This window comes from Delphinapterus leucas, chromosome X (assembly GCF_059928025.1).
Source record: "Delphinapterus leucas isolate spDelLeu-1000000601 "Yukka" chromosome X, BTC_Dleu_Yukka2, whole genome shotgun sequence".
In the NCBI taxonomy this organism is placed as follows: Eukaryota; Metazoa; Chordata; class Mammalia; order Artiodactyla; family Monodontidae; genus Delphinapterus; species Delphinapterus leucas.
In genome coordinates this window covers 100,338,452-100,366,151 of record NC_143150.1, presented here as the reverse complement: position 1 = coordinate 100,366,151, position 27,700 = coordinate 100,338,452, and the positions used below count along the sequence as shown (strand labels likewise).

Here is a 27,700-nt window from a genome sequence, read left to right as displayed (position 1 = left end):
CATCGCAAAACACCTTTACGGATACATGCAGAATAATGTTTGACCAAATATCAGGACACTCCATGGCCCAGTCAAATTGAGACGTGAAATTAACCATCACGGTATTATTCATATTAAATGCAGAGTCAGCAAATGAAAACTCTAGTGTCATAATCTGTGAAAAGTCTTTGTTTTGACTTTCAATTCCTTTCATTATTTAAAAACGTAAAATAACTAATAGTTCCACACCTGATATTAGTAAGTTCTTACTCGGTGTCGGTGATTACCTCTTATTCGTTCATTCAGTATATTTCTGTTGAGTACCCTTTTATGCTAGGTATTTTTTATAGGTACTATCACAAGACCTTATTCTATAAACTCTTCATATTTGCATTGTTTTGGAGATAAGTGCTCTTCAGTCTTTCATGTTAATCCCTTGTTTAAAAATTAATAATGCAGGTGGCTCAATGATGCATTCATAAGAAAGTGGACCATACAGCAGCAGCTGGTGGCTTATCATCCTCTCCAAATATATATAGCAGATGTGCATGCATATATATAAACAAATCATTTAATGAGGGGTAGTTCAAGTGACATATCAATCTAAAATGAATATTGTCTGTCCCTGTGCTGTTCACTCTACATTATCTTATCATTACAGTTACTTTCTGAGTTAATTTTTATTGTTATTACCCGTATATTTCAGATAAATTGTGAATTACAGAGTATGTCACATGCTCGAGCACACATCGTATAAATAGCAGAGAGTGGCACTCTGACCTGGATTCCTTTCTAGGTAGTTTGGAAAGTGTGGCTGGACCATGAGGGTTAGAACAAAGACTGTTTAACTTGTTTGAGCCTAGATTTCACATAGTAGGGGCTCAAAAACATGAATTAGAGACTGAGTAGCCTTTGAAAGTTTTAGTTTCATTATTTGTCCAAATTAAAGCAGTGAGTTGGAGTGGATGTTGATATATGTACTTAAACTATGTTTCCTTTAGAAGAAAGAAAATCAGTCACCCAATCGTGACAAATTGTTAGAATTTTACTTTAATATGCACAAACAAAAAACTAGGTACAAAGCTCTGTAGGTTTAAAGTATGCTTTTATAACTGTAAAGCTAACAATTTGTAAATGTATGTGTATATATATCTCATGTCTCTCATATAAATATATGAGTATATATATATCATATACATGAGATATACACATATAGGTGTATATATATGTATATATGTGTATAGACGTATACTTGGAAATATATCCGTGTGTATATATCTCTTGGAAGAGAGACTGAACGCCAAGACAAAACCTCGCATTCCTTTACAGGACGTGCAATGCAGATCTGTTGTGGAGTAACTGCTGGATTTGGGAAGGAAGGTGAGGCCAAAGGCAGCCCATTAAAAAGGGAAGAGGCTGTTGGAACTGGGAATTGAGGTGAAGAGAACTACTGACAGGATTTTAAGGGATAACACTCTTGCCTTTGAGTGTCTGTGTGGTAGAGTCCGTGGCCTGGAGTATAAGGGGAAAGCTGTACTAGAGCAGCTTCTGCTGGCAGGAATATTATTTTCTTATACGTGCAGCTATGGAAACATTGCTGAACATTCCTCAGATCTTAACTGTCAAGGACAAGACAACAGTAGTAATAACTGGAAATGTCAGTTCCATGTCCACAGTAATCTATTTACAATTGCTTCCCTATTTCACGAGTTGTCTATCAATTATCCATGCTTTTCTTCCCCCCAAATCATCACATTTTGACTTAATCATGTGTATTCCTCAGTTATGCTGTAGAAAACAGCAATTTTCCCTATGTGGCCCTTCCCCCTTAATTCTCTCTTAATTTTCCACATCAACAATCCCTAAGGTTTGAAAAAAGACAATAGCGTATAAATGAATTAAGGTGCAGAATTCCTCCAATTATGAAGATCAATCCCTGGGTTATTACTGATTGATAAATATATTGATCACATCAGTGTAAGTATTTTAATCCGTTTGTCTACAGAGGCTGCAGCTACAAGATGAAAAAACATAATCAGTTTATTCAGTTGTTACAAATGTAGGAGGGGGAAATGGAAATAGGATTAAGAAGATTTTATGTAGAACCAAGAGTCCACTTCCTGTCTTTCCAGAGACACTGTTCTATAAACCATGGTATTGATTTTCCTAGCCAGGCTATTAAGCACGTTTGGTTAGATTACATTTTGAATTAAAGCAGTGCATTATAGTAAATGTCTTTATGGGACACTTCTTGCAAAAGAGTGCTGTTGGGTCAAATGAACAAGAGAAAACAGGTAATAATATAATATTAGAACTCTTTTTACAAAATAACATCTCAATTCCCGTTTTGTGGTAGATTCAATAACATGTTAGAAAACCGCAGTACGTGTAGGCGTGTATGGAACGCATACATTTGTATGTGCATATTAGCCTTTGATTGGTAATATTAATGTTGCTAAAATTTGGACCTTCACGTGGATCGTGGTATGGATATATATTAGCTAGGTAATGTAGACGCTAATGGGAACATGCCTCGTAGCTGCTTGTATGTGTGTGCATTCTGTGAAGTTGTAATTTTTAAAAAACTATAAATGTTGTACTAGATGCCGTGGATCAAGTCAGCACTAGTGGAAAGCTAAGGTTACTGATGATTCTGCATTTTTCATATCTGTAATAGGAAGTGATTCAGGAAGTTTTTGGCTAGCTACTGAAAAGTAAGCTAAGATATTTAAATGTCATCTCTCAGTAAGTTCTATGTAATGAGCACTTCAATCTTGGGAATTTAGATTATTCATGATCCATATTCTCAGTATACTGCTGCATTGCTTAAGGTACATAGGTGCAGAAATGAGTGCAATATGCATTCTTTACTCCCTTCTTAGGAGGAGGTGAAAGGTGTGGGGTTTTGTGCCAGATGGTCGTCCGTTTGGAAGCCTGACTCCATGCCTTCCAAGCTATGTGAACTTGCCTATAGTGATCTACTCATCAGAAAAATGGTACTAACGATATGAGATGTTATGAAGTTTAACTGAGACGATGCATTTATGATGATGCTAATATGACACAGCTCATTGATTGCAGTGAATCCACAGTAGCTATTATTTTAGGAACTAGACTGACCCTGAGAAAGTAGTCTACTCACTCTATAAAAGCTCACCTTGGGGCTTCCCTGGTGGCTCAGTGCTTGAGAATCTGCCTGCTAATGCAGGGGACACGGGTTCGAGCCCTGGTCTGGGAGGATCCCACAGGCCGCGGAGCAACTAGTCCCGTGAGCCACAACTAGTGTGCCTGCGCGTCTGGAGCCCGTGCTCCGCAACAAGAGAGGCCGCGATAGTGAGAGGCCCGCGCGCCGCGATGAAGAGTGGCCCCCGCTTGGCACAGTTAGAGAAAGCCCTCGCACAGAAATGAAGACCCAACACAGCAAAAATAAATAAATTAATTAATAAACTTCTACCCCCAACATAAAAAAAAAAAGCTCGCCGTAATTTTTATATTTTAGACTCTTCTGTTAAAATCCTGGAAGGCTAATATAATGCTTTTCTCCTTCCCTCTTATTCGGTTCTTTTTCTTTCTTAGCTAGTCACTGAAATCTGCTTTATGTTATTTCTGGTGGAAAGGTTAGCAGGTAATGCAGTTCCAAAATATGAATAGCTTTTGGAATTAATAAATCCAAAATAAAGATGAGTGTGAGAAAGAGGAATTAATGTTCAAAAAGTAGCTTATGAAAAATATAAATTTATATAGCCTTTAGACATTTGTAATATTATAGCCCTGAGCTGCTGTTTAATTTCAAGTGTATCTGTCTTTTCATTGTAAGGAAATTGCCAACTTCCTAAGGTCAGGGACATTAGATCATGTCTATTTATTTCTATTGCAGAGCTTTCTCTACTTGGGGCGTAATAATAATAATGGTGCAAAGAGTAGTAGATCTTAATTTTAATGCTTTTATTTTAAATTATTTTAGTGTAGTAGTAAAGTAGTAGATATTATTTAAAATTACTCCAAGAGTATAGACCTTTAGTCTATTGAATCCAGATCCATTAAATACGGGTACTGGTATTCTGTACTGTATGATGAAAAATATGATAGCTCACAAAGCTGAATATGTTTTTATTTAAGGCTATGAAGGAAAGAATGCAAATATGCAATGTATAGTAGATTTGAGGGTTTTTTTAAATTTTATAGTCTTTTTTTTGGCCACACCACACGGCACGTGTGGGATCTCATTTCCCTGACCAGTGATAGAACCCGCATCCCCTGCAGTGGAAGCGCAGAGTCTTAACCACTGGACCACCAGGGAAGTCCGTTGAGTGTTTTTTAGAAGTTAGTTACTTTCCCTACATGCTAGAAAGAAGGTCTGATTGGGGAAGATGGGTGTGAAATCAGCAAGATGGTGGAATCAGAGGTTCCCGGCTTTAGTGTTCCTCAAGGAAATACAAACTAGCAACTCTCCACAGACAAGAAGGCCTCTGTGGGAAAAAAAAAAAAAAATCCCAGGAGCCAGAAGTGAGGCCGAAGCACCTCCCTGTGGACCACAAGGCAGCTTCACTTTGACCACGTAGCCTTTCCTGCAGGCCAGCACGCAGCCGCACCAAGAGGCTTCTCCAGTAGAGAAAAGAGACCCCAGCGTGAGCATCCGGGTTCCACAACATTCTGGGAAGCTTCCCAAGAGGTCCACATCCATCCGTCTCGAGGAACACTGGGAGAAAAGGGAGAGCTCAACCACCTGGTATCAGCTTGAAATAAAGGAGGCGGGGCAGTGCTTCCGGCTTCCAGCATGGAGATTGTGATGGACTGTGTATCTGACGGCAGTGGTACCCAATCAGAGAGCACAGCCAGCAGTTCCTTCCACCTGTGGTGTGGAGCCAGTAATCTCATCTGGCCAAGGAGCACATGGGCAGCTCTAGCCAGATCGGGTCCCCAGCCAGCAGTCTGGCCCAGCCATGGAACTTGTCCTCTATCCTGCTTAGGCAGGGTTGTCAGCCAGCAGCCCCATCCAACTGCAGAGCGCAGCCTCTAGGCTTGCCCAGCCAGGAACCCAAACAGTGACTCTGCAAAATCTTGGAACCCCGTGCACAGACTCGCCTGGCTTAGGAGCCCAGCATACAGCCCCCTGGATGGCTGAGCAGATTTCCCATTATGTAAGCTAGTGAACTGTAAGAGTAGCTATTTCATTATCTTTCAGTTCTTCCATGTGCTATCAATTTCTTCCTCACAATGCAAAGATTTGTTGGGTATGCTATAAATATCACAGATGGTGCTATAAATATTTTCCTTACTTAAAGGCCTGGTTTTTATCATACGTACTAAAGATTCTTTAGTTGCTATAATGATAGATTGGAAAGAGAACAACATCCTTATCCTCTGCTTAAATGGGAAGAGGTCAGGAGAGCATGACATGGGTATCGCTGGCCATGATATCCAATTCTAGTGGGTTTGTGATTTTTGCATCCTTCCAGAGTTGAATCTAATTTATCCCTGCTCCTGCCACACAACTGACAAAGCTGTGGTGGCTGTAACAGGCGAGATGGAAGAGCAGGGTACAACTGGTTCCAGAAAATGAAAGTCCATCTTTATGTTTCCTTTCCTAGAGGCCCTGGTGCTGGGAATGATCTTCCTGTACTTTCAGTGGTTGGGGTCCAAGGTTTCAAGGTGAGTATTTCATTGTCCATGATACTGCTGAGTGTCAGTGTGGAAATAATACACACAACTAGAAGACTTTGACCTCACACTTGACCTTAGATAATTCAGTTACCTGGAGTTTTCTCAGTTATAAAATGGAGATAATAAGTCTTTGGGGTTTCTCTGTGTTATAAACCTCAAAACAAACAAAAAGCCCCCCAAAGATTGTGAATGTGTTACTAGCTACACTAACACAGTTATACATCAGGCTCTCCCTAATTTCTTCTCCTTCGAAAAACTATGGATTTTGAAGTCTCCCTGGTGTTAAGAAGTCTAAATTCTGTTTGCGTCTGTTTATACCTGTATGACAACTAATACCAATGTGGGTAATTGCTGCAGTGAAGGAACCCATATAATTTCTCCAAGGAAAATTTTATTTTCACCGATAAGCGATAGGAGGCCTTATTAGTGACTCTTATTTTGCAAGTGCACATTTTCATCTGAAGCAAAAGCTAGGATTGAGTGAGGTTTAGTTGAAGGCTATCACCCTGGATAAACACCATCAAAAAGTGTTTTTTTTTTTTTTTCTTGGCTTCTTTCCTGGGTACCTTTTTAGGACCCTTCTTCCTTACTCCCGCCTCTTTCCCAAATGTATGCTGAGTATCTGTTCTGTGATGTTGGTGGTATTAGGCACTTATATAAAGTAACCCTTCAATTTTCAGCAAAGTCTGAGTTTGCTAATATAGCCTCCATTGTATAGATGAGGAGACATGCTTCTTGAAGTACAAGGTCATATAACCAAAATATGGAAAAGAAGATATTCTAGTATGTGTCTTCTGACTATAAATGTGTTGCTATATCTATGACTTGTGCATATTCTTGAATACACTTTTAAAATTGAGGAAATTGTAGATAATTGATTCTACTTTTGACTAAATGGGAGACTTAAATGTCCTTTCTTACCTGTCTTGCACATCACAGCTCTTCTAATGAACTACTGCCTGTGGAGTCATTTCACACTACAGTTTGATTTACCTGATTTATTTATTTCAGAGATAAACTCATTCATTCATGCAGTTGAGTATTTGAGGGCCTGTTATTTAAGAGGGGGTGATTTGTGTTAGAATCCAGTGGGGTAAAGTAGATAATGAGCACATTGACTGGGACATATAGTATTAACCTTACATACAAAGGAAATGACACGTAGCCCTTGTTTTGGATGTGACTGCAGTGGAAACTCTGAGAAAGGCATGTATTATAATACGAGAAACTCTGATAAATTGTATTTGATCAGTAAAAAGAAGGAAAACGAATGAGATCTTTTGAAGAGGAAGAGACCACTTCTGGTAGGGATTGTTTCACATTATGGGAAAAGAAGATGAGGGTAGAACGGGTTTTCATTGTTAAAATGTGAGGGAAAAATTGTAGACTCTTAATCAATCCTATCATTTAGAAAAGCGTCTCCTCTATTAATTCATTCAGCAAATAGTTATTGAGCATCTACTTTGTGCTCTGCATTTTCTATGTAGTGAGAACTTAGAGGCTAATTTAAAATGTCTCCGTTTTCACAGAGGGTTAAGCCTAGCGAAGAGAGGAAGTACAGTCATAAACATAGATATACATACCACATCTCGTAGAGATACATTTAAAGATAAAGCAGGGGAAGGTGGTAGAGAGTGATAGACGGTGATAATTGGGGTGTGGTAGTGTGAGAAGGACTCTCCAGAGAAGCGACATTTGAGCGATACCTGAATAAAGCGAACCGTATGAACATCTAGAAAAAGAACATTGCAGACAGAAGGAAGAGCAAATTCAAAAAGCTCTGAAATGGGGTATTTCTCATTCTCCATGGAGACTTTAGATTTTCTTCCAAGTGTAATGGAGCCTTCTGAGCATTGTAATTGGGGAGGAATGGGACCTGATGTTGATGTTTAAAAGATGACTCTGGTTTACTGTGTGGAAACTATTGTACAGTGTGAAAAGAATTGCAGTCGGAAAGCAAGGTAAGAGGCCCTTGCTATTGTGTGGCAAGATATGGTGGCTCAGAGAAGAGCAGTAAGGGTAGAGATGGTGAGAAGTGCTCCCTTTGGGAATATATCGTGAAGTTATATCCAACTTCAGCATGGAATTAGAGAAGTCAAGGCTAGCCTGAGCAATTGGCCGAGCGGTGATGCCATTTACCAAAATGGGGAATATGGCAAGAAGGGCAAATTTAGAAGTAGGAATTTATGTGTTCTTGTGATAACGCCCTTTCTTTCTTTCTTTCATTGAAGTATAGTTGATTTACAATGCTGTGTTAGTTTCAGGTGTACAGCAAAGTGACTCAGTTATACATACATATATTCTTTTTCAGATTCTTTTCCATTATAGGTTACTACAAGATCTTGAATATAGTTGCCTGTGCTATACCGTAGGTCCTTGTTGTTTATCTATTTTTTACTTTTAGTAGCGTATATCTGTTCATCCCTAACTCCTAATTAATCCCTACCCCCACCTATCCCCTTTGGTAGCCATAAATTTGCTTTCTATGCCTGTCAATCTACTTCGTTTTGTAAATAAGTTAATTTGTGTCATATTTTTGATTTCACATGTAAGTGGTAAAGAAGATGTGGAATGAATATACACACACACACACACGCATACACACACACACACACACACAACGGAATATTACTCTGCCATAAAAAACAATGAAATAATGCCATTTGCAGCAACATGGATGGAACTAGAGATTATGATACTAAGTGAAGTCAGTCAAACAGAAAGACAGATGTCATATGATATTGCTTATATGTGGAAGATAATGCTTTATTTTAAATTCCTATTATACATGCTAGTAGAGGTGTCATATGGGAAACTGATTATACAGATCTGGAGTTCACCACTGAAGAGAAAAATCGGGGGGTCACACCTACAGGGGTGGGATAGGGAGGGTGGGAGGGAGACGCAAGAGGGAGGGATATGGGAATATATGTATACATATAGCTGATTCACTTTTTTTTTTTACATCTTTATTGGGGTATAATTGCTTTACAATGGTGTGTTAGTTTCTGCTTTATAACAAAGTGAATCACTTATACATATACATATGTTCCCATATCTCCTTCCTCTTGCGTCTCCCTTCCTCCCACCCTCCCTATCCCACCCCTCTAGGTGGTCACAAAGCACCGAGCTGATCTCCCTGTGCTATGCAGCTGCTTCCCATTACCTATCTGTTTTACATTTAGTAGTGTATATATTTCCATGCCACTCTGTCACTTTGTCACAGCTTGCCCTTCCCCCTCCCCATATCCTCAAGTCCATCTTCTAGTAGGTCTTTGTCTGTATTCCCGTCTTACCCCTAGGTTCTTCATATAGGATTTTTTTCTTAGATTCCATCTGTATGTGTTAGCATACGGTATTTGTCTTTCTCTTTCTGACTGACTTCACTCTGTATGACCGACTCTAGGTCCATCCACCTCACTACAAATAACTCAATTTCGTTTTTTCTTATGGCTGAGTAATATTCCATTGTATATATAAGCCACATCTTTTTTATTATTATTCTTAATTAGTTTTAATAAATCTGAATGCTTTTTTGTTTTAATATCTTTATTGGAGTATAATTGCTTTATAATGGTGTGTTGGTTTCTCCTTTATAACAATGTGAATCAGTTATACATATACATATGTTCCCATATCTCTTCCCTCTTGCGTCTCCCTCCCTGCCACCCTCCCTATCCCACCCCTCCAGGCGGTCACAAAGAACCGAGCTGATCTCCCTGTGCTATGCGGCTGCGTCCCACTAGCTATCTACCTTAGGTTTTGTAGTGTATATATGTCCATGCCTCTCTCTCACTTTGTCACAGCTTACCCTTCATGCTCCCCATATCTTCAAGTCCATTCTCTAGTAGGTCTGTGTCTTTATTCCTGTCTTACCCCGAGGATCTTCATGACATTTTTTTCTTAAATTCCATATATATGTGTTAGCATATGGTATTTGTCTTTCTCTTTCTGACTTACTTCATTCAGTATGACACACTCTAGGTCTATCCACCTCAATTTCGTTTCTTTTTATGGCTGAGTAATATTCCATTGTATATATGTGCCACATCTTCTTTATCCATTCATCCGATGATGGACACTTAGGTTGTTTCCATCTCCTGGCTATTGTAAATAGAGCTGCAGTGAATATTTTGGTACATGACTCTTTTTGAATTATGGTTTTTCAGGGTATATGCCCAGGAGTGGGATTGCTGGGTCATATGGTAGTTCTATTTGTAGTTTTTTAAGGAATGTCCATACTGTTCTCCATAGTGGCTGTACCAATTTACATTCCCACCAACAGTGCCAGAGGGTTCCGTTTTCTCCACACCCTCTCCAGCATTTATTGTTTCTAGTTTTTTTGATGATGGCCATTCTGACCGGTGTGAGATGATATCTCATTGTAAGTTTGATTTGCATTTCTCTAATAATTAATGATGTTGAGCATCCTTTCATGTGTTTGTCGGCCATCTGTATGTCTTCTTTGGAGAAATGTCTCTTTAGGTCTTCTGCCCATTTTTGGATTGGGTTGTTTGTTTTTTTGATATTGAGCTGCATGAGCTGCTTATAAATGTTGGAGATTAATCCTTTGTTAGTTGCTTCATTTGCAAATATTTGCTCCCATTCTGAGGGTTGTCTTTTGGTCTTGTTTATGGTTGCCTTTGCTGTGCAAAAGCTTTGAAGTTTCATTAGGTCCCATTTGTTTGTTTTTCTTTTTATTTCCATTTCTCTAGGAGGTGGGTCCAAAAGGATCTTGCTGTGATTTATGTCATAGAGTGTTCTGCCTCTGTTTTCCTCTAAGAGTTTGACAGTTTCTGGCCTTACATTTAGGTCTTTAATCCATTTTGAACTTATTTTTGTGTATGGTGTCAGGGAGTGTTCTAATCTCATACTTTTACATATACCTGGCGAGTTTTCCCGGCGCCACTTATTAAAGAGGCTGTCCTTGCTCCGCTGTACATTCCTGCCTCCTTTATCAAAGATAAGGTGACCATATGTGCGTGGCTTTATATCTGGGCTTTCTGTCCTGTTCCATTGATCTATATTTCTGTTTTTGTGCCAGTACCATACTGTCTTGATTACTGTAGCTTTGTAGTATAATCTGAGGACAGGGAGCCTGATTCCCCCAGCTCCGTTTTTCGTTCTCAAGATTGCTTTGGCTATTTGGGGTCTTTTGTGTTTCCATACAAATTGTTAAATTTTTTGTTCTAGTTCTGTGAAAAATGCCAGTGGTAGTTTGATAGGGATTGCATTGAATCTGTAGATTGCTTTGAGTAGTAGAGTCATTTTCACAATTTTGATTCTTCCAATCCAAGAATGTGGTATATCTCTCCATCTATTTGTATCATCTTTAATTTCTTTTTTTAGTGTCTTATAATTTTCTGCATACAGGTCTTTTGTCTCCTTATGTAGGTTTATTCCTAGATATTTTATTCTTTTTGTTGCAGTGGTAAATGAGAGTGTTTTCTTGATTTCACTTTCAGATTTTTCATCATTAGTGTATAGGAATGCCAGAGATTTCTGTGCATTAATTTTGTGTCCTGCTACTTTACCAGATTCGTTGATTAGCTCTAGTAGTTTTCTGGTAGCATCTTTAGGATTCTCTATGTATAGTATCACGTCATCTGCAAACAGTGACAGCTTTACTTCTTTTCCGATTTGGATTCCTTTTATTTCCTTTTCTTCTCTGATTGCTGTGGCTAAAACTTCGAAAACTATGTTGAATAAGAGTGGTGAGAGTGGGCAGCCTTGTCTTGTTCCTGATCTTAGTAGAAGTGCTTTCAGTTTTTCAGTATTGAGGATGATGTTGGCTGTGGGTTTGTCATATATGGCCTTTATTATGTTGAGGAAAGGTCCCTCTATGCCTAGTTTCTGCAGGGTTTTTATCATAAATGGGTGTTGAATTTTGTCGAAAGCTTTCGCTGCATCTATTGAGGTGATCATATGGTTTTTCTCCTTCGGTTTGTTAATATGGTGTATTATGTTGATTGATTTGCATATATAGAAGAATCCTTGTATTCCTGGAATAAACCCCACTTGATCATGGTGTATGTTCCTTTTAATGTGCTGTTGGATTCTGTTTGCTAGTATTTTGTTGAGGATTTTTGCATGTATGTTCATCAGTGATATTGGCCTGTAGTTTTCTTTCTTTGTGACATCCTTGTCTGGTTTTGGTGTCAGGGTGACGGTGGCCTCGTGGAAGGAGTTTGGGAGTGTTCCTCCCTCTGCTATATTTGGAAGAGTTTGAGAAGGATAGGTGTTAGCTCTTCTCTAAATGTTTGATAGAATTCACCTGTGAAGCCATCTGGTCCTGGGCTTTTGTTTCCTGGAAGATTTTTAATCACAGTTTCAATTTTAGTGCTTGTGATTGTGATTGGTTTGTTCATATTTTCTATTTTTTCCTGATTCAGTCTTGACAGGTTGTGCATTTCTAAGAATTTGTCGATTTCTTCCACGTTATCCAGTATATTGGCATAGAGTTGCTTGTAGTAATCTCTCACGATCTTTTGTATTTCTGCAGTGTCAGTTGTTACTTCTCCTTTTTCATTTCTCATTCTATTGATTTGAGTCTTCTCCCTTTTTTTCTTGATGAGTCTGGCTAATGGCTTATCAGTTCTGTTGATCTTCTCAAAGAACCAGCTTTTAGTTTTATTGATCTTTGCTATCGTTTCCTTCATTTCTTTTTCATTTATTTCTGATCTGATCTTTATGATTTCTTTCCTTCTGCTAACTTTGGGGCTTTTTTGTTCTTTTTTCTCTAATTGCTTTAGGTGCAAGGTTAGGTTGTTTATTTGAGATGTTTCCTGTTTCTTAAGGTAGGATTGCATTGCTATAAACTTCTCTCTTAGAACTGCTTTTGCTGCAACCCACAGGTTTTGGGTCGTCGTGTCTCCATTGTCATTTGTTTCTAGATATTTTTTGATTTCTTCAGTGATCACTTCGTTACTAAGTAGTGTATTGTTTAGCCTCCATGTGTTTGTAGATTTTTACAGATACTTTCCTGTAATAGATATCTAGTCTCATAGCGTTGTGGTCGGAAAAGATACTTGATACAATTTCAGTTTTCTTAAACTTACCAAGGCTTGATTTGTGACCCAAGATATGATCTATCCTGGAGAATGTTCCATGAGCACTTGCGAAAAATATGTATTCTGTTGTTTTTGGATGGAATGTCCTATTACTATCAATTAAGTCCATGTTGTTTAATGTATCATTTAAAGCTTGTGTTTCCTTATTTATTTTCATTCTGGATGATCTGTCCATTGGTGAAAGTGGGGTGTTAAAGTCCCCTACTATGAATGTGTTACTATCGATTTCCCCTTTTATGGCTGTTAGTATTTGCCTTATGTATTGAGGTGCTTCTATGTTGGGGGCATAAATATTTACAATTGTTATATCTTCTTCTTGGATCGATCCCTTGATCATTATGTAGTGTCCTTCTTTGTCTCTTCTAATAGTCTTTATTTTGAAGTCTATTTTGTCTGATATGAGAATTGCTACTCCAGCTTTCTTTTGGTTTCCATTTGCATGGAATATCTTTTTCCATCCCCTTACTTTCAGTCTGTATGTGTCTCTAGGTCTGAAGTGGGGCTCTTGTAGACAGCATATATATGGGTCTTGTTTTTGTATCCATTCAGCCAGTCTGTGTCTTTTGGTGGGAGCATTTAATCCATTTACATTTAAGGTAATTCTCGATATGTATGTTCCTATTCCTATTTTCTTAATTGTTTTGGGTTTGTTATTGTAGGTCTTTTCCTTGTCTTGTGTTTCTTGCCTAGAGAAGTTCCTTTCACATTTGTTGTAAAGCTAGTTTGGTGGTGGTGAAATCTCTCAGCTTTTGCTTGTCTGTATAGGTTTTAATTTCTCCATCAAATCTGAATGTGATCCTTGCTGGGTAGAGTAATCTTGGTTGCAGGTTTTTCTCCTTCATCACTTTAAATAGGTCCTACCAGTAACTTCTGCTTACAGCGTTTCTGCTGAAAGATCCACTGTTAACCTTATGGGGATTCCCTTGTGTGTTATTTGTTGTTTTTCCCTTGCTGCTTTTAATATGTTTTCTTTGTATTTTATTTTTCACAGTTTGATTAATATGTGTCTTGGCGTGTTTCCCCTTGGATTTATCCTGTATGGGACTCTCTGTGCTTCCTGGACTTAACTAATTCCGTTCCCATATTAGAGAATTTTTCAACTATAATGTCTTCATATATTTTCTCAGTCCCTTTCGTTTTGTCTTCTTCTGGAACCCCTATAATTCGAATGTTGGTGCGTTTAATATTGTCCCAGAGGTCTCTGAGACTGTCCTCAATTCTTTTCATTCTTTTTTCTTTATTCTGCTCTGCAGTAGTTATTTCCACTATTTTATCTTCCAGGTCACTTATCCTTTCTTCTGCCTCAGTTTTTCTGCTATTGATCCCTTCTAGAGTATTTTTAAGTTCATTTATTGTGTTGTTCATCGTTGCTTGTTTCATCTTTACTTCTTCTAGGTCCTTGTTAAATGTTTCTTGTATTTTCTCTATTTCCAAGATTTTGGATCATCTTCACTATCATTATTCTGAATTCTTTTTCAGGTAGACTGCCTGTTTCCTCTTCATTTGTTAGGTCTGGTGGGTTTTTATCTTGCTCCTTCATCTGCTGTGTGTTTTTCTGTCTTCTCATTTTGCTTATCTTACTGTATTTGGGGTCTCCTTTTTGCAGCCTGCAGGTTCGTAGTTCCCGCTGTTTTGGTGTCTGTCCCCAGTGGCTAAAGTTGATTCAGTGGGTTGTGTAGGCTTCCTGGTGGAGGGGAGTAGTGCCTGTGTTCTGGTGGATGAGGCTGGATCTTTCTGGTGGGCAGGTCCACATCTGGTGGTGTGTTTTGGGGTGTCTGTGGACTTTTTATGATTTTAGGCAGCCTCTCTGCTAATGGGTGGGGTTGTGTTCCTGTCTTGCTAGTTGTTTGGCCTAGGGTGTCCAGCACTGTAGCTTGCTGGTCGTTGAGTGACGGAGGGTGTTGGTGTTGAGATGGAGATCTGTGGCAGATTTTTGCCATTTGATATTATGTGGAGCTGGGAGGTCTCTTGTGGACCAGTGTCGTGAAGTTGGCTCTCCCAGCTCAGAGGCACAGCACTGACACCTGGCTGCAACACCAAGAGCCTTTCATCCACACGGCTCAGAATAAAAGGGAGAAAAACAAGAAAGAAAGAAAGAGAGAGAGAGGGAGGGAGGGAGGGAGGGAGGAAGGAAGAAAGAATGAAAGGAAGGAGCAAGAAAGAAAGAAAGAGGATAAAGTAAAATAAAGTAAGGTAAAATAAAGTTATTAAAATTAAAAATAATTATTAAGAAAATAATTTTTTAAAAAGAAAAAAAACAAAACGGACGGATAGATCCCTAGGACAAATGGTGAAAGCAAAGCTATGCACACAGAATCTCCCACAGAAGCATACACATGCACACTCACAAAAATAGGAGAAGGGGAAAAAATAATAAATCTTGCTCTCAAAGTCCACCTCCTCAATTTGGGATGATTCGTTGTCTATTCAGGTATTCCACAGATGCAGGGTATATCGAGTTGATTGTGGAGATTTAATCCGCTGCTCCTGAGCCTGCTGGGAGAGATTTCCCTTTCTCTTCTTTGTCCGCACAGCTCGCGGGGTTCAGCTTCGGATTTGGCCCTGCCTCTGCGTGTAGGTTGCCGGAACAGGACGGGGTTAAAGGAGCCGCTGATTCGAGGGCTCTGGCTCACTCAGGCCGGGGGCAGGGAGGGGTACGGAGTGCGGGGCGAGCCTGCCACGGCAGAGGCCGGCGTGACGTTGCACCAGCCTGAGGCGCGCCGTGCGTTCTCCCGGGTAAGTTGTCCCTGGATCCCAGGACCCTGGCAGTGGCGGGCTGCACAGGCTCCCCGGAAGGGAGGTGTGGAGAGTGACCTGTGCTCGCACACAGGCTTCTTGGTGGTGGCAGCAGCAGCCTTAGCGTCTCATGCCCGTCTCTGGGGTCCGCGCTGTTAGCCGCGGCTTGCGCCCGTCTCTGGAGCTCCTTTAAGCAGCGCTCTTAATCCCCTCTCCTAGCGCACCAGGAAACAAAGAGGCAAGAAAAAGTCTCTTGCCTCTTCGGCAGCTCCAGACTTCTCCCGGACTCCCTCCCTGCTAGCCGTGGTGCACTAACCCCTTCAGGCTGTGTTCACAAATATTTAATTTGGCAAAGTGTTGGGATCCAGTGCACAAAGGAAAGGCTTTGCCTCAGTAGAAGAAAGAGTTCATCCTTTATCTCCGAGGGGATAGAGGATATGGGTACAGATGTCACTGGCCTGGTAGATGTGGTGATGGGAGGAAAAGACGGTTCTCTTCTAAATTTTTTTATTTTATCCGTGAAGTACAAAGCAATGCTTTGAGAAGGAGAAATGGAAACAGGGTGTTGGACAATTGATGACAGATATAAGATGATCATTGGAAAATGGGAAAATATATTGATGAGGGAAATGGGGCAGAACTTTCAGCTAGTGTTGAAGGCTCATTTAGGATTCGTGCCATATGTAAGCAGTCAGTGTGGTATGTGTTTTTCTCTAGCCGTATCTAACTGTTTGGATGCAAGTACAGATTAAGATTTAACCAGGACTGGGGTTTTCTCAGAAGAATATAAGAGCGGGAGAGAGAGGCAAAGGAGTTAATTAAAAGTAGACTCAAAGAAGGGATAGGAGAGGACGGTGGAGTCTAAGCTGGGAAAGTAAGGAACTGAAAGCAAGGCGCGATTAATGCTGAAAGAGTGGTAAGGGTCACTGGATTGGAAACGTGTTGGAATTGAAGGATTGGAGGTTTGGGAATATGAAAAGGGGTGATCAACTAGGTAAAAAGCAGGGATCGGAAGGTGGAATAATTGAAATTGAGATTTGAAGTTGGTGTAATTATTGCCCAGAACAAAGTCTAGAGTCTGACTGTAGGGATTGGTGTCTCTAGTGAGATGAGGGCCAGACGAATGGAGCTAGTGCCAGGATTTGAATGGATAGTCTTTGTGAATATTTAAATCAAGAACGTGGATGAGAGTAGTCACAGGGAGCAAGTCAGGAATTCAGACACTAAGTAACCTCAGAGAAAGTGGGGAAGTGAGTGAAAAGGGAGTAGTTGATTGCAGTGCGGATGTTGGTGAATACTACAACCTGATGGCTGTGTTCCCTTCTCACGAGGGTGAAGTATATACACATACTTCCATTTACAGATAAATTCCTTCATTACTGGAAACAGAAGTGTGCTGCAAATCTGTGCTACAAATCTTTCTAGCTACAAATTTCCTGTCCCAGACAATTTTACCTGTTCTTTTGGAAATGTAAAGAAGTTGCTTGATTTCTTATTTTACATGTATGAGTGCGTTTTAAATCGCTATTCATGAAACGCAAAGATTAATCTTACTTGAATAGATATGTGTGGGGATTTGATGGTGCTGTGTAGTTTTGCTCGCGCAGACCTATTCTGCACACTAGATTTGCCGAGAACTTGAAGCTCCCTGCTATTCTGCACCTGTGTTATATGATACGGAAAGACTCTTTCACAGTGAATTTTTATGAATATGGTAAAAATTTTAAGTATGTTCAGTTGGGAAGCATGACGAAAGAGCATAACTAAAGTTTCACCTATAATTTTGGTAAATAGTTTTCAGTCTGTTTTGGGGGGCTTGATGCAATGCTAATAAGGGGGATAACCATTTCATTATTAAATGGGGCTAAATATTATTTGGGCTACCGATTTCAAGTTTTGCTTAAGAAAGTAAATGTCATAATTAATTCATTATAATTTTAATACAAGTAGAACTCTCTGACTCCTTTTTCTCAGCACAGTTATTTTGAAATTTATCCCATTTTGTAGCTGACCTAACTAGATCATACTTTTAAAAAGTAATTCTTTTTTTAATGGTCTTATTTTTACAAATAATTGATACAACAATGTAGTATTCACATTATAAAATGTGAGAAGAGTATATGTGAATATGGATTTCATAATTGATAAAATTTATATAATATCGATGAACCCAAGCAGAAGGTCACTGAGAAGTATTTATAAGCATTAGGTGTTAAATGAACAGATGTAGAATCAAAGTTGTACATACATGGTGGGATGGACACTCACCATGAATTCTGATTGGTATTAAAATGAGAGAGGGAAATAGCCAAGTAAGTAGTAAATAGAAAACGGTCTAAACATCTTCCCGTGCATCATCTCCATTTTGGCTGGTTTTTATTACTTTGTGTATAGGAGTCTTAACAGAATCATATTTCCATCCCTTTCTGAGGACCAGCCTCTCAAGGATGTCTGGTATCCTGTAGCCCTTGCTTAGAAGGAAACCTTTAAATGCTCTTTGTTCCATAAAGATCTTCAAGAGTGTCGTGTTCAGGAAGCTCCTTTCTAAAACTCCCATCTTCAAGTAAGACGTTGGGGTCAATTGAAGGTTCGTCATTTACTAGCTTTTTCCACAACTTGGGCTTCAGGTACAATGCACCATACCTCATCTCCACCGAGTTGGGTTTTTAAGGATTCTGTGGTTTCTGGGGCTTCCTCTCCCAGTTTCCTTCCTCTCTGGGTAATTTTATCTTCTCCATTTTCTCTATCCCGATGCTGTACTTTACCTTTGAAGGGACCTGGGTTACTTTCCTCATGTAGACTGTATCCTGGGCTGGTGGCCACTCACAGCCAACCTCACACAGTTTCGTGATGAGCTCTTCATCAATGCCCAAGTTTCCAAAAGCAGCAGCCCATCTGAAGGATTTACGAGTTGCTTTCGGTACTTCTCTGTGAACAGGAGGATCAGTGAGTGAATCCTTTCTGCTTGACTTCTTGTCTTCGTGATGCAAACTGGCTGGATGTGACACAGGAGCCTTCTTTGGAGGTTCCAGGTAGACCTTGGCAGGACGTTTTTTACGAAGCTTTGTGGGGGACTTCGTTCTTTTCCTGGGGCCCTGACAATAAGCCCATGTGTCCTCCAGCTTCCCGTCAGGATCGAGCACTTCCAGCACCTTCAATAAGAGGTCTGCAGGTAGATTTTCCTGCAGATTCGGGTAGAGAGCCAAGGGATGCTTGGTTAGCTGGGCTTCGATGTTCTCCACGAATGCCTTCTGTGCTAGCTGGGCTGGCGAGAGCGTGGAAAACAGGTTTGCTTCCTCGGGCAGCTTTTTCTGACCCTTTTTGGGGGCATGCTGGGGAACTCTGTGAACAATCCAGGGGAGGAAGCCGTCCTTAGGGCTGCGAGTGATCAGATCTTCACAAGGTGGGCAACCCTTCCGGAAGTCGTCCAGCAGCTCTTTCACAAATATCCACCGCCGGCTGTCCAGGGAGGTGGGGAACTTCGGGAGCACGTTCTTGTGCTTTGCGAAACACTTGGAGAGTAACTTGTCTTTGTACCAGGGCTTGCAGGTCATGTCCAGGGGCATCGGTCCCAGTGGCCCCGGTCCTAGCAGCCACTTCTTGTCCGCCATGGTTCCCCTGGCCTCTGGGGGGGACCACCGCTTCAATAGTTTGCTGTTCCGGCCTCTCCGGTTGCTAGGAGACTGTGTAGCCAGGTGCAGCCAGGTTCTTCCCGGAGGCGGGTCAACGCAGGCGCCCTGTGAAGCCTGCATTTCTCCCAGGATGGGCGGTGGGTGAAAGCACATTCCTTTCTGTTGTAGTTACTGTTCTGTTTTATGGACATAGTGCCATTTATTTATCCATTCACCTTTTGATGGACATTTGGGTTGTTTACAGTTTGAGGCTATTAAGAATAGAGCTGCCACAAATATTTGTGTTCCTGGTTTTATATGTCCATGTACATACTTTCATTTCTCTTGGGTGAACTTTAGCGATGAGTGGCATGGTGGGAGCAGATGATGTTTTATGTTTTAGGCCACCACCAAACTTTCCCAGAGTGGTTGTACTAATTAATATTCCTTCTAGTTGTATATGAGAATGGCGCTCTGTCCGCATACTCCCTAACACTCGGTAAGGTTAGTCATTTTCGTTGTGGCTGCTCTAATAGGTGTGTAGTGGCATCTCATTGTGGTTTTAATTTGCATTTCCTTAAGGACTACTGGTGTTGAACATCTGTTCCTGTGCTTATTTGCCATTCATATCTCTCCTTTGGTGAAGAATCTGTTCAAACTTTTGCACTTCTTAAAATTGTTCTGCTTGACATCTCTTGTTTTGAGGATTCTTTGTGTATTCTGGATGCAATATGATTTGTAAATCTTTTTCTCCATCTGTGGTTTGTCTTTCCATTGTCTTAACACTGTCTTTCTAAGGGCAGTTTTTACACTTGATGAAGCCCAGTGTATCAGTTTGTTCTTTTATGGACTGTCTTTTTGTGTTGTATATAAGAAAACTGCCTATTCATAGGTCATGAAGACTTTTTTCATTCTGCTAAAATTTGTATGATCTTAGCTTTTACATTGAGATCTGTCATCTATTTCAATTTAACTTTTTAGGTGATGAATGATATGGATCAAAGTTATTATTTTTAGTCTTATTTTTTGCCTGTGGATATCCAGTAGTTCCAGAATTTTATGGGAAAGAGGAGCTTTTCTCCACTGAATTACTTTTGTAGCTTTGTGAGTGTAAGTTGTCCCTATTTTTGTGGGTCCATTTCTAGACATGCGTTTCAGTTTCATTGAATCTTCTGTCTTTACACCAGTTCTGCTCTGTGTTGATTATATTTTACAGTAAGTTTAAAATTAGGCTGTATTCGTCCTCCAACTTCTTTATTCTTTTACAAACTTGTCTTGACTCTTGTAGGTCTTTTGAATTTCTATAGGAATTTTAGAATCAATGTCTTAAAAAAAACCTGTGGGGATTTTGATTAGGATTTTATGGCATCTACAAATAAATGTTGAGATACTTGACAGCTTAACAATATTGAGTTTCCTGACCCATGACAGAGGTACATCTCTTCACTTATGTACGTATTCTTTCATTTATCTGAGCAATATTTTTTAGTTGTCAGTGTATAGGTCTTTCACATCTTTTTTCTGTTCAGCCTCTCTGAACTTCTATTTCATCTCTTTTTGCCTTTAATTTCTACTATGGAAAGATATAAAGTTTGTTCTTGCTGAACTATCAAGAAAGCTCTTATTACTTAAATAATTAAATGGAAAGAGCATGACAGTGAAAATCTATATTATTTCCAGACTTGCAAAAGAAACCACAACCAAGATGATGTGTTGTGTAAAGTACGTACAACTTTAATAAAAGAAACAAAACAGCCACTATAACTTATAATTGGAAGCGTACTAGAATACTGACAAACCAAAAGTTTTATGAGTTTTAGGAGTTAAAGAATTACGTCATTGAAACTCAGCTTTAAACTGTCAGGAGAGGCGCAAATTATTTCCTGTAATAATGCACTAATATTTGGTATAGGGAAAGATATCAAAGGATAAACTATCATTCCTGATTTCACGAAGGAGAAACATTTCACAGTGGTACCTTGGTATCCACCCGGGATTAGTTCCAGGACTCCCCTCGGATACCAGAATCCACAGATGTCCAAGTCCCTTATATAAAATGGTGCAGTATTTACGTATAACCAATGTACATTCCTGTATACTTTAAATCATCTCTAGATTACTTATAATACCTCCTGCAAAGTAAATGCTATGTAAATACTTGCCAGCGCGCCGCAAATTCATGTTTTGCCTTTGGGGATTTTTTGGAATTTTCTTTTTCCAAATATTTTCCATCTGCAGTTGGTTGAGTCCATGGATGCAGAACCCAAAGACATGGAGGGCCGACCGTACTACACCATTTTATATAAAGGACTTGAGCATCCACGGATTTTGGTATCTGCGGGGGTCCTGGAACCAATCTCCTTCAGCTACTGGAGGACAGACGGCCGTATTCTTCTGGACTCTATTCTTTCTAGCTCGTCTCCTCTGCTGCACACTGATGTAGATTCTTCCTTTTTAAAATAACAGCTTTATTGAGATATAATTGACATATTAACAATTCACTCATTCAAAGTGTACAGTTTAATGGATTTAGTGTGTTAACAGGATTGTGCAACCATCAAAACAATCAGTTTTGACACATAGTCATGAACCTCAAAGGAACACCATACCCATTAGCAGTCACCTCGTCCATCCGCCAGCCACCTCAGCCCTTGATAGCCACTAATCTACCTTCTGTCTCTTTAGATTTACCTATTCTGGACATTTTATATGAATGGAATGATAGAAAATGTGGTCATTTTTGACTGGCTTCTTTCCTTTAGCATACTGTTCTCAAGTTTCATCCATGGTGAAGCATGTATATGTACTTCATTTCTTTTTATTGCCAAATACTAATCAATTATGTAGATATACCATATGTAACTTATCCATTCGTCTGTTGATGAGCATTTGGGTTTTTCCACTTTTTTGTTGTTATGAATAATGTTGCTATGAATCTTCATGTACAGAGTTTTTCTCTATTCAGTCTTTTGAAATTTATTAATCTTTTTCCCCCCGCTTTAGTGAGGTATAATTGACAATTTAAAATTTCATATTTTTAAGGTATACAACTTGATAATCTGATAAACATATACCTAGTGAAACAATCACCACAGTCAAGCTAATTAACATATTCATCACCTCAGATAGTTACCATCTTCTGCTGTGGGCATTGAGAACAGTTAAGATCTACCCTCTCAGAAAATTTCAAACATACAGTATTGTTAACTATATTCACTGTGGTATACATTAGATCTCCAGAATTTATTCATCTTAACTGACTGAAAATTAGTACCCCTTGACCAACAACCTTCCCATCTCCCCCTCCCCACAGCCTCTGACAACCTACTCTCCTACTACTATTCTCTGCTTCTAGGAGTTTGACTCTTTTAGATTCAACATATAAGTGAAATCATGCAGTATTTGTTTTTCTGCATCTGGATTATTTCACTTAGCATGATGCCCTCCAGATTCATCCATGTTGTTAAAGGCAGGATTTTCTTCTCTTTCAAGGCTGAGTAATATTCGTGTGTGTGTGTGTGTGTGTGTGTGTGTACCTCATATTTTCTTCATCTGTTCATCTCCGAACACATATTTAATTTGTTTCCATATCTTGGCTATTGTGAATAGTGCTGCAGTGAACGTTGGAGTGAGTATATCTCAATATACTGATTTCATTTCCTTTGGATGTATACCCCAAAATGAGATTGCTGGATCATCAGGTAGTTCCATTTTTAATATTTTGAGGAATCTCCATACTGTTTTAAAGAATGGCTATCCCATGTTCTTGGATTGGAAGAATCAACCTTGTGAAAATGACTCTACTATCCAAAGCAATCTACAGATTCAATGCCAATCCCTATCAAACTCCCAATGGCATTTTTTCAGAGAACTAAAACAAAAAATTTCACAACTTGTAGAGAAACACAAAAGATCCCGAATAGCCAAAGCAATCTTGAGAAAGAAAAACAGAGCTGGAGGAATCAGGCTCCCAGACTTCAGACTATTCTACAAAGCTAGAGTAATCAGGACAGTATGGTACTGACACAAAAACAGAAATATAGATCAATGGAACAGGATAGAAAGGCCAGAGGTAAACCCACGCACATATGGTCACCTTATTTTTGGTAAAGGAGGCAGGAATGTACAGTGGAGAAAGGACAGCCTCTTCAATAAGTGGTGCTGGGAAAACTGGACAGGTACATGTAAAAGAATGAAATTAGAACGCTCCCTAACACTATACACAAAAATAAACTCAAAATGGATTAAAGGCCTAAATGTAAGGCCAGACACTATTAAACTCTTAGAGGAAAACATAGGCAGAACACTCTATGACATAAATCACAGCAAGATCCTTTTTGATCCACCTCCTAGAGAAATGGAAAGAAAAAACAAAAATAAACAAATGGGACCTCACGAGACTTAAAAGCTTTGGCACAGCAAAGGAGACCATAAACAAGGCGAAAAGACGACCCTCAGAATGGGAGCAAATATTTGCAAATGAAGCAACTGACCAAGGATTAATCTCCAAAATTTATAAGCAGCGCATGCAGCTCCATATCAAATAAACAAACAACCCAGTCCAAAAATGGGCAGATGTCCTAAGTAGACATTTCTCCAAAGAAGATACACAGATTGCCAAGAAACATATGAAAGAATGCTCAACATCACTAATCATTAGAGAAATGCAAATCAAAACTACAATGAGGTATCACCTCACACCGGTCAGAATGGCCATCATCAAAAAATCTACAAACAGTAAATGCTGGAGTGGGGGTGGAGCAAAGGGAACCCTCTTGCACTGTTGGTGGGAATGTAAATTGATTCAGCCACTATGGAGAACAGTATGGAGGTTCCTTAAAAAACTACAAACAGAACTACCATATGACCCAGCAATCCCACTACTGGGCATATACCCTGAGAAAACCATAATTCAAAAAGAGTCATGTACCACAATATTCACTGCAGCTCTATTTACAATAGCCAGGACATGGAAGCAACCTAAGTGTCCATCGACAGATGAATGGATAAAGAAGATGTGGCACATATATACAATGGAATATTACTCAGCCATAAAAAGAAACGAAATTGAGTTATTTGTAGTGAGGTGGATGGACCCAGTGTCTGTCATACAGAGTGAGGTAAGTCAGAAAGAGAAAAACAAATACCATATTGCTAACACATATATATGGGATCTAAAAAAACCAAAAAAGTCCTGAAGAACCTAGGGTCAGGACAGGAATAAAGACGCAGATGTAGAGAATGGACCTGAGGACACGGGGAGGGGGAAGGGTAAGCTGGGGCGAAGTGAGAGAGTGGCATGGACTTATATATACTACCAAATGTAAAATAGATAGCTAGTGGGAAGCAGCCGCATAGCACAGGGAGATCAGCTCGGTGCTTTGTGACCACCTAGAGGGGTGGGATAGGGAGGGTGGGAGGGAGGGAGATGCAAGAGGGAAGAGATATGGGGATATGTGTATATGTATAGCTGATTTACTTGGTTATAAAGCAGAAACTAACACACCATTGTAAAGCAATTATACTCCAATAAAGATGTTAAAAAAAAAAAAAAAAAAGAATGGCTATCCCAATTTACATTCTCACCAGCAATGCACAAGGGTTCCATTTTCTCTACATCCTCAACAACACGTTATCTTTTGTCTTTTTGATAATAGCTATTCTGAAAGGTGTGAGATGATATCTCATTGTGGTTTGATTTGCATTTCTCTGATGATTAGTGAGGTCAAGCACCCTTTCCTACGTTTTGGCCGTTTGTATCTCTTGTTTGTAGAAATTTAGGTCTTTTGCCCATTTTTAAATTGAGGGCTGTTTTTTTATGGCTATTGAGTTGTATGACTTACTTATAAATATTGGCTATTAAGCCTTATGAGATACACGGTTTGAAAATATTTCCCCCCATTCTGCAGATCGCCTTTTCACTGTGTTGATTGTTCCTTTTGCTTTGCAGAAGCTTTTGCTTTTGATACAATTTCACTTGTCCACTTTTGCTTTTGTTGCCTGTGCTTTTGCTGACCTGTCCACAAAATAATTGCCCAGATCAACGTCAAGAAGCTTTTTCCCCATGTTTTCTTCTGGTAGTTTTACAGTTTCAGGTTTAATGTTTAAATCTTAATCCATCTTGAGTTGTTTTTTTTTAAATATGGGGTGAGATAATTTCATTCTTCTGCATGTAGATATCCAGTTTTCCCAGCACCATTTATTGAAGAGAGTATCTTTTCCCCGTTGGGTGTTCTTAGCAGCCTTGTCAAAGATCAGTTGACTGTAGATGTATGGATTTATTTCTGGGCTCTCTGTTCTGTTCCTTTGGTCTCTATGTCTGTTTTTAATGCCAATATCATGCTATTTTGATTACTGTAGCCTTGCAATATATTTTGAAATCAGGAAGTGTGATTCTTATTTCTCAGGATTGCTTTGGCTATTTGGGGTCTTAAATTTGTTAAGATTTGTTTTGCGACCTGACGTGATCTATCCTGGAGAAGGTTCTGTATACACTCGGGAAGAATGTGTGTTCTTCTACTCTTGGATGCTAACTACTGTATATGTCTGTTATGTCAGTTTGGTCTATAGTGTTCTCAAATCAGCTGTTTCCTTCTTGATTTTCTGTCTGGATGTTCTATCTACTATCGTAAGTAGAAGTCTCCTACTGTTATTGTCCTGCTGTCAGTTTCTGCCTTTAGATCTGTCAGTATTTTTTCCAACTTAATTGATGTATGATTGACAAATAAAAATTGTGTATATTTAAGACATACAACATGAAGATCTATCAATATCTGCTTTATGTATTTAGCTGTGTATATATTTATAAATGTTATATCACCCTGTTGAATTGACCCTTTTATCATTATGCAATGACCTTCTTTGTCTCCAAAGACAGTTTTAGACTCAGAGTCTGTTTTGTCTGATGTAAGTGTAGTTACCCTTGCCAGGCTGGAGAGGCTGAGCCAAGCTGGCCAGGGCTAATATGAGAGCATCCCTTTGGGGGCCCACCCTGTAACCCCACCTTTTAAAACTGCGGTGCTGCTCCACCAGGGTCAAGGACAGGAACTTGGCACTCTCCATGCTCCTACTGCACTCCACCTGGCACCAGCGTCACATGCAAAAAAAAAAAAAAAAAAAAGCCAGTGCCTAGAATTGACTCTCCTTTTCTCTCCTGTAGCAACCTAAACATATGTCCAGTAAATACATATCCATGTCAACCAACTCTTGTGGGAATAATAAGTTGACATGAGCAAAAGCTAATACATGAGTTTCATGCTAAGGAGGCTTGAGAGGCTAATAGGCTTTTCTGGGATTTTTTTGTTTGTTTTTATTATTTTACTAATATGTTGACCTGCACCTGTGAATCCATATGGCTCACGTATGCCACAGAATCTAACAGGAGGAAGGACGTGCAATGCAAAAAAATAAACAATGGAGGAGGAAAAAACGAGGCTGTCAGAGGAGATATGAGTGTGGATTTATCGCAGTATTTTTGGGTGGCTATCAGTGGATCAGCTCAGAATTCAGTTCGAGATTTGGTATCTGGGCATTGTCCTGTGTAGGCCCTCCTTACTTAGCTATCAGAGCTTGTAGCACTCCAAACAAGCTCACGATCGAAAAGATTTCAAAAAACAGCTTGTATATATTGATAAGAAATGCTTTTCTTGCTCCCTTTTTTAAAAGCATGTACATTTAAAGAATAATAGACAATCTAGAGCTGTTTCCTTAACCCCTGGGGTCCTTTTCTCAGGTGTAAAATGAAGTGGTTGAAGCAGATTATCTGACTTTGTGGGCCAAGATAGTTTCTTTTCTTTTCATTTGGGTTTTTTTTTTTAATTGAAGTATAGTTGCTGTACAATATTACGTATGTTATAGTTGTACAATATAGTGAGTCGCAATTTTTAATGGACGAAGATAATTTAAATCAGGAAGATTTTTTCATAAATATCTGAAAAATCTGGGTGTGAGGAGAATATTAAAGTATCACCTTAATGATCTCTAACCAGAAACAAAGAGCTTTACCCTTTCTTTCAGAACAAAATGAAGTTCTTCTACCTTGGAGATAAGCAGACTTTTTAGGAGCTTGGATCAATGCATTTAGAAAATAATTTACTCCTCTGTATTAAAGAGTTCCTGGTTTCCAGGCAGGGGTGCAGCTGCCTCCCAAGATATAAGCCTTTTGCCCCATTGTCACCCAAGATTAGCGCTCTAAGGAAAGAGTTGTTTACTCTCCTTTTAAACAGTCACCTTATTGTTTCTTTCTTTCTTTCTTTCTTTTTTCTGATCCAAACAGTAATTGAATGAGGCACTCATTTATCTGCAGTTTAATTGTCCTTACCATCTTGCCTCCAAGAGTTTTAAATGTTCAAATGGGTTACTGAAATAGCACTTTCTGTTAGGGATAAAGGTTACATTGACTGCCCCCTCCCTCTCAGAACATATTAACTCTATGTATTAAGGACTGGCTGGATTGGAGTTTTTTTTCCTCGTCAACACCAAGAATGGCATGGATCAGTGAACACCTCGATAGGCTTGATAGCAAGAGTATTATACAGCCCTTAATATATATTTTAATATTTATCAACTATTACTTGTCAGTGTTGTGTCCCAGTATCTCTGTGATTCTTTCACTTACCCATGTAAATGGACCAAGCAAAT

General features: G+C 39.3%; 1 protein-coding gene and 1 pseudogene across 3 annotated transcripts in view; one reads left to right on the top strand and one right to left on the bottom strand.

Moving 5' to 3' along the window:
• Positions 1–3,669: 3,669 nt before the first annotated feature.
• The window catches only part of PRRG1 (proline rich and Gla domain 1), a 229,482-nt gene continuing 205,451 nt past the window's right edge, over positions 3,670–27,700 (top strand). Inside the window, exon 1 of one of the 3 annotated variants that reach the window (XM_089904995.1) lies at positions 3,670–5,631. In XM_089904995.1, the coding sequence (XP_089761121.1) occupies positions 5,539–5,631 (93 nt within the window). In that variant the 5' untranslated portion in view covers positions 3,670–5,538. The remainder of the gene's footprint in view (positions 5,632–27,700) is intronic. The other 2 variants (XM_089904993.1, XM_089904994.1) reach the window with 2 other exon arrangements.
• Positions 17,254–19,815, bottom strand: LOC149744354 (protein FAM47E pseudogene; annotated as a pseudogene).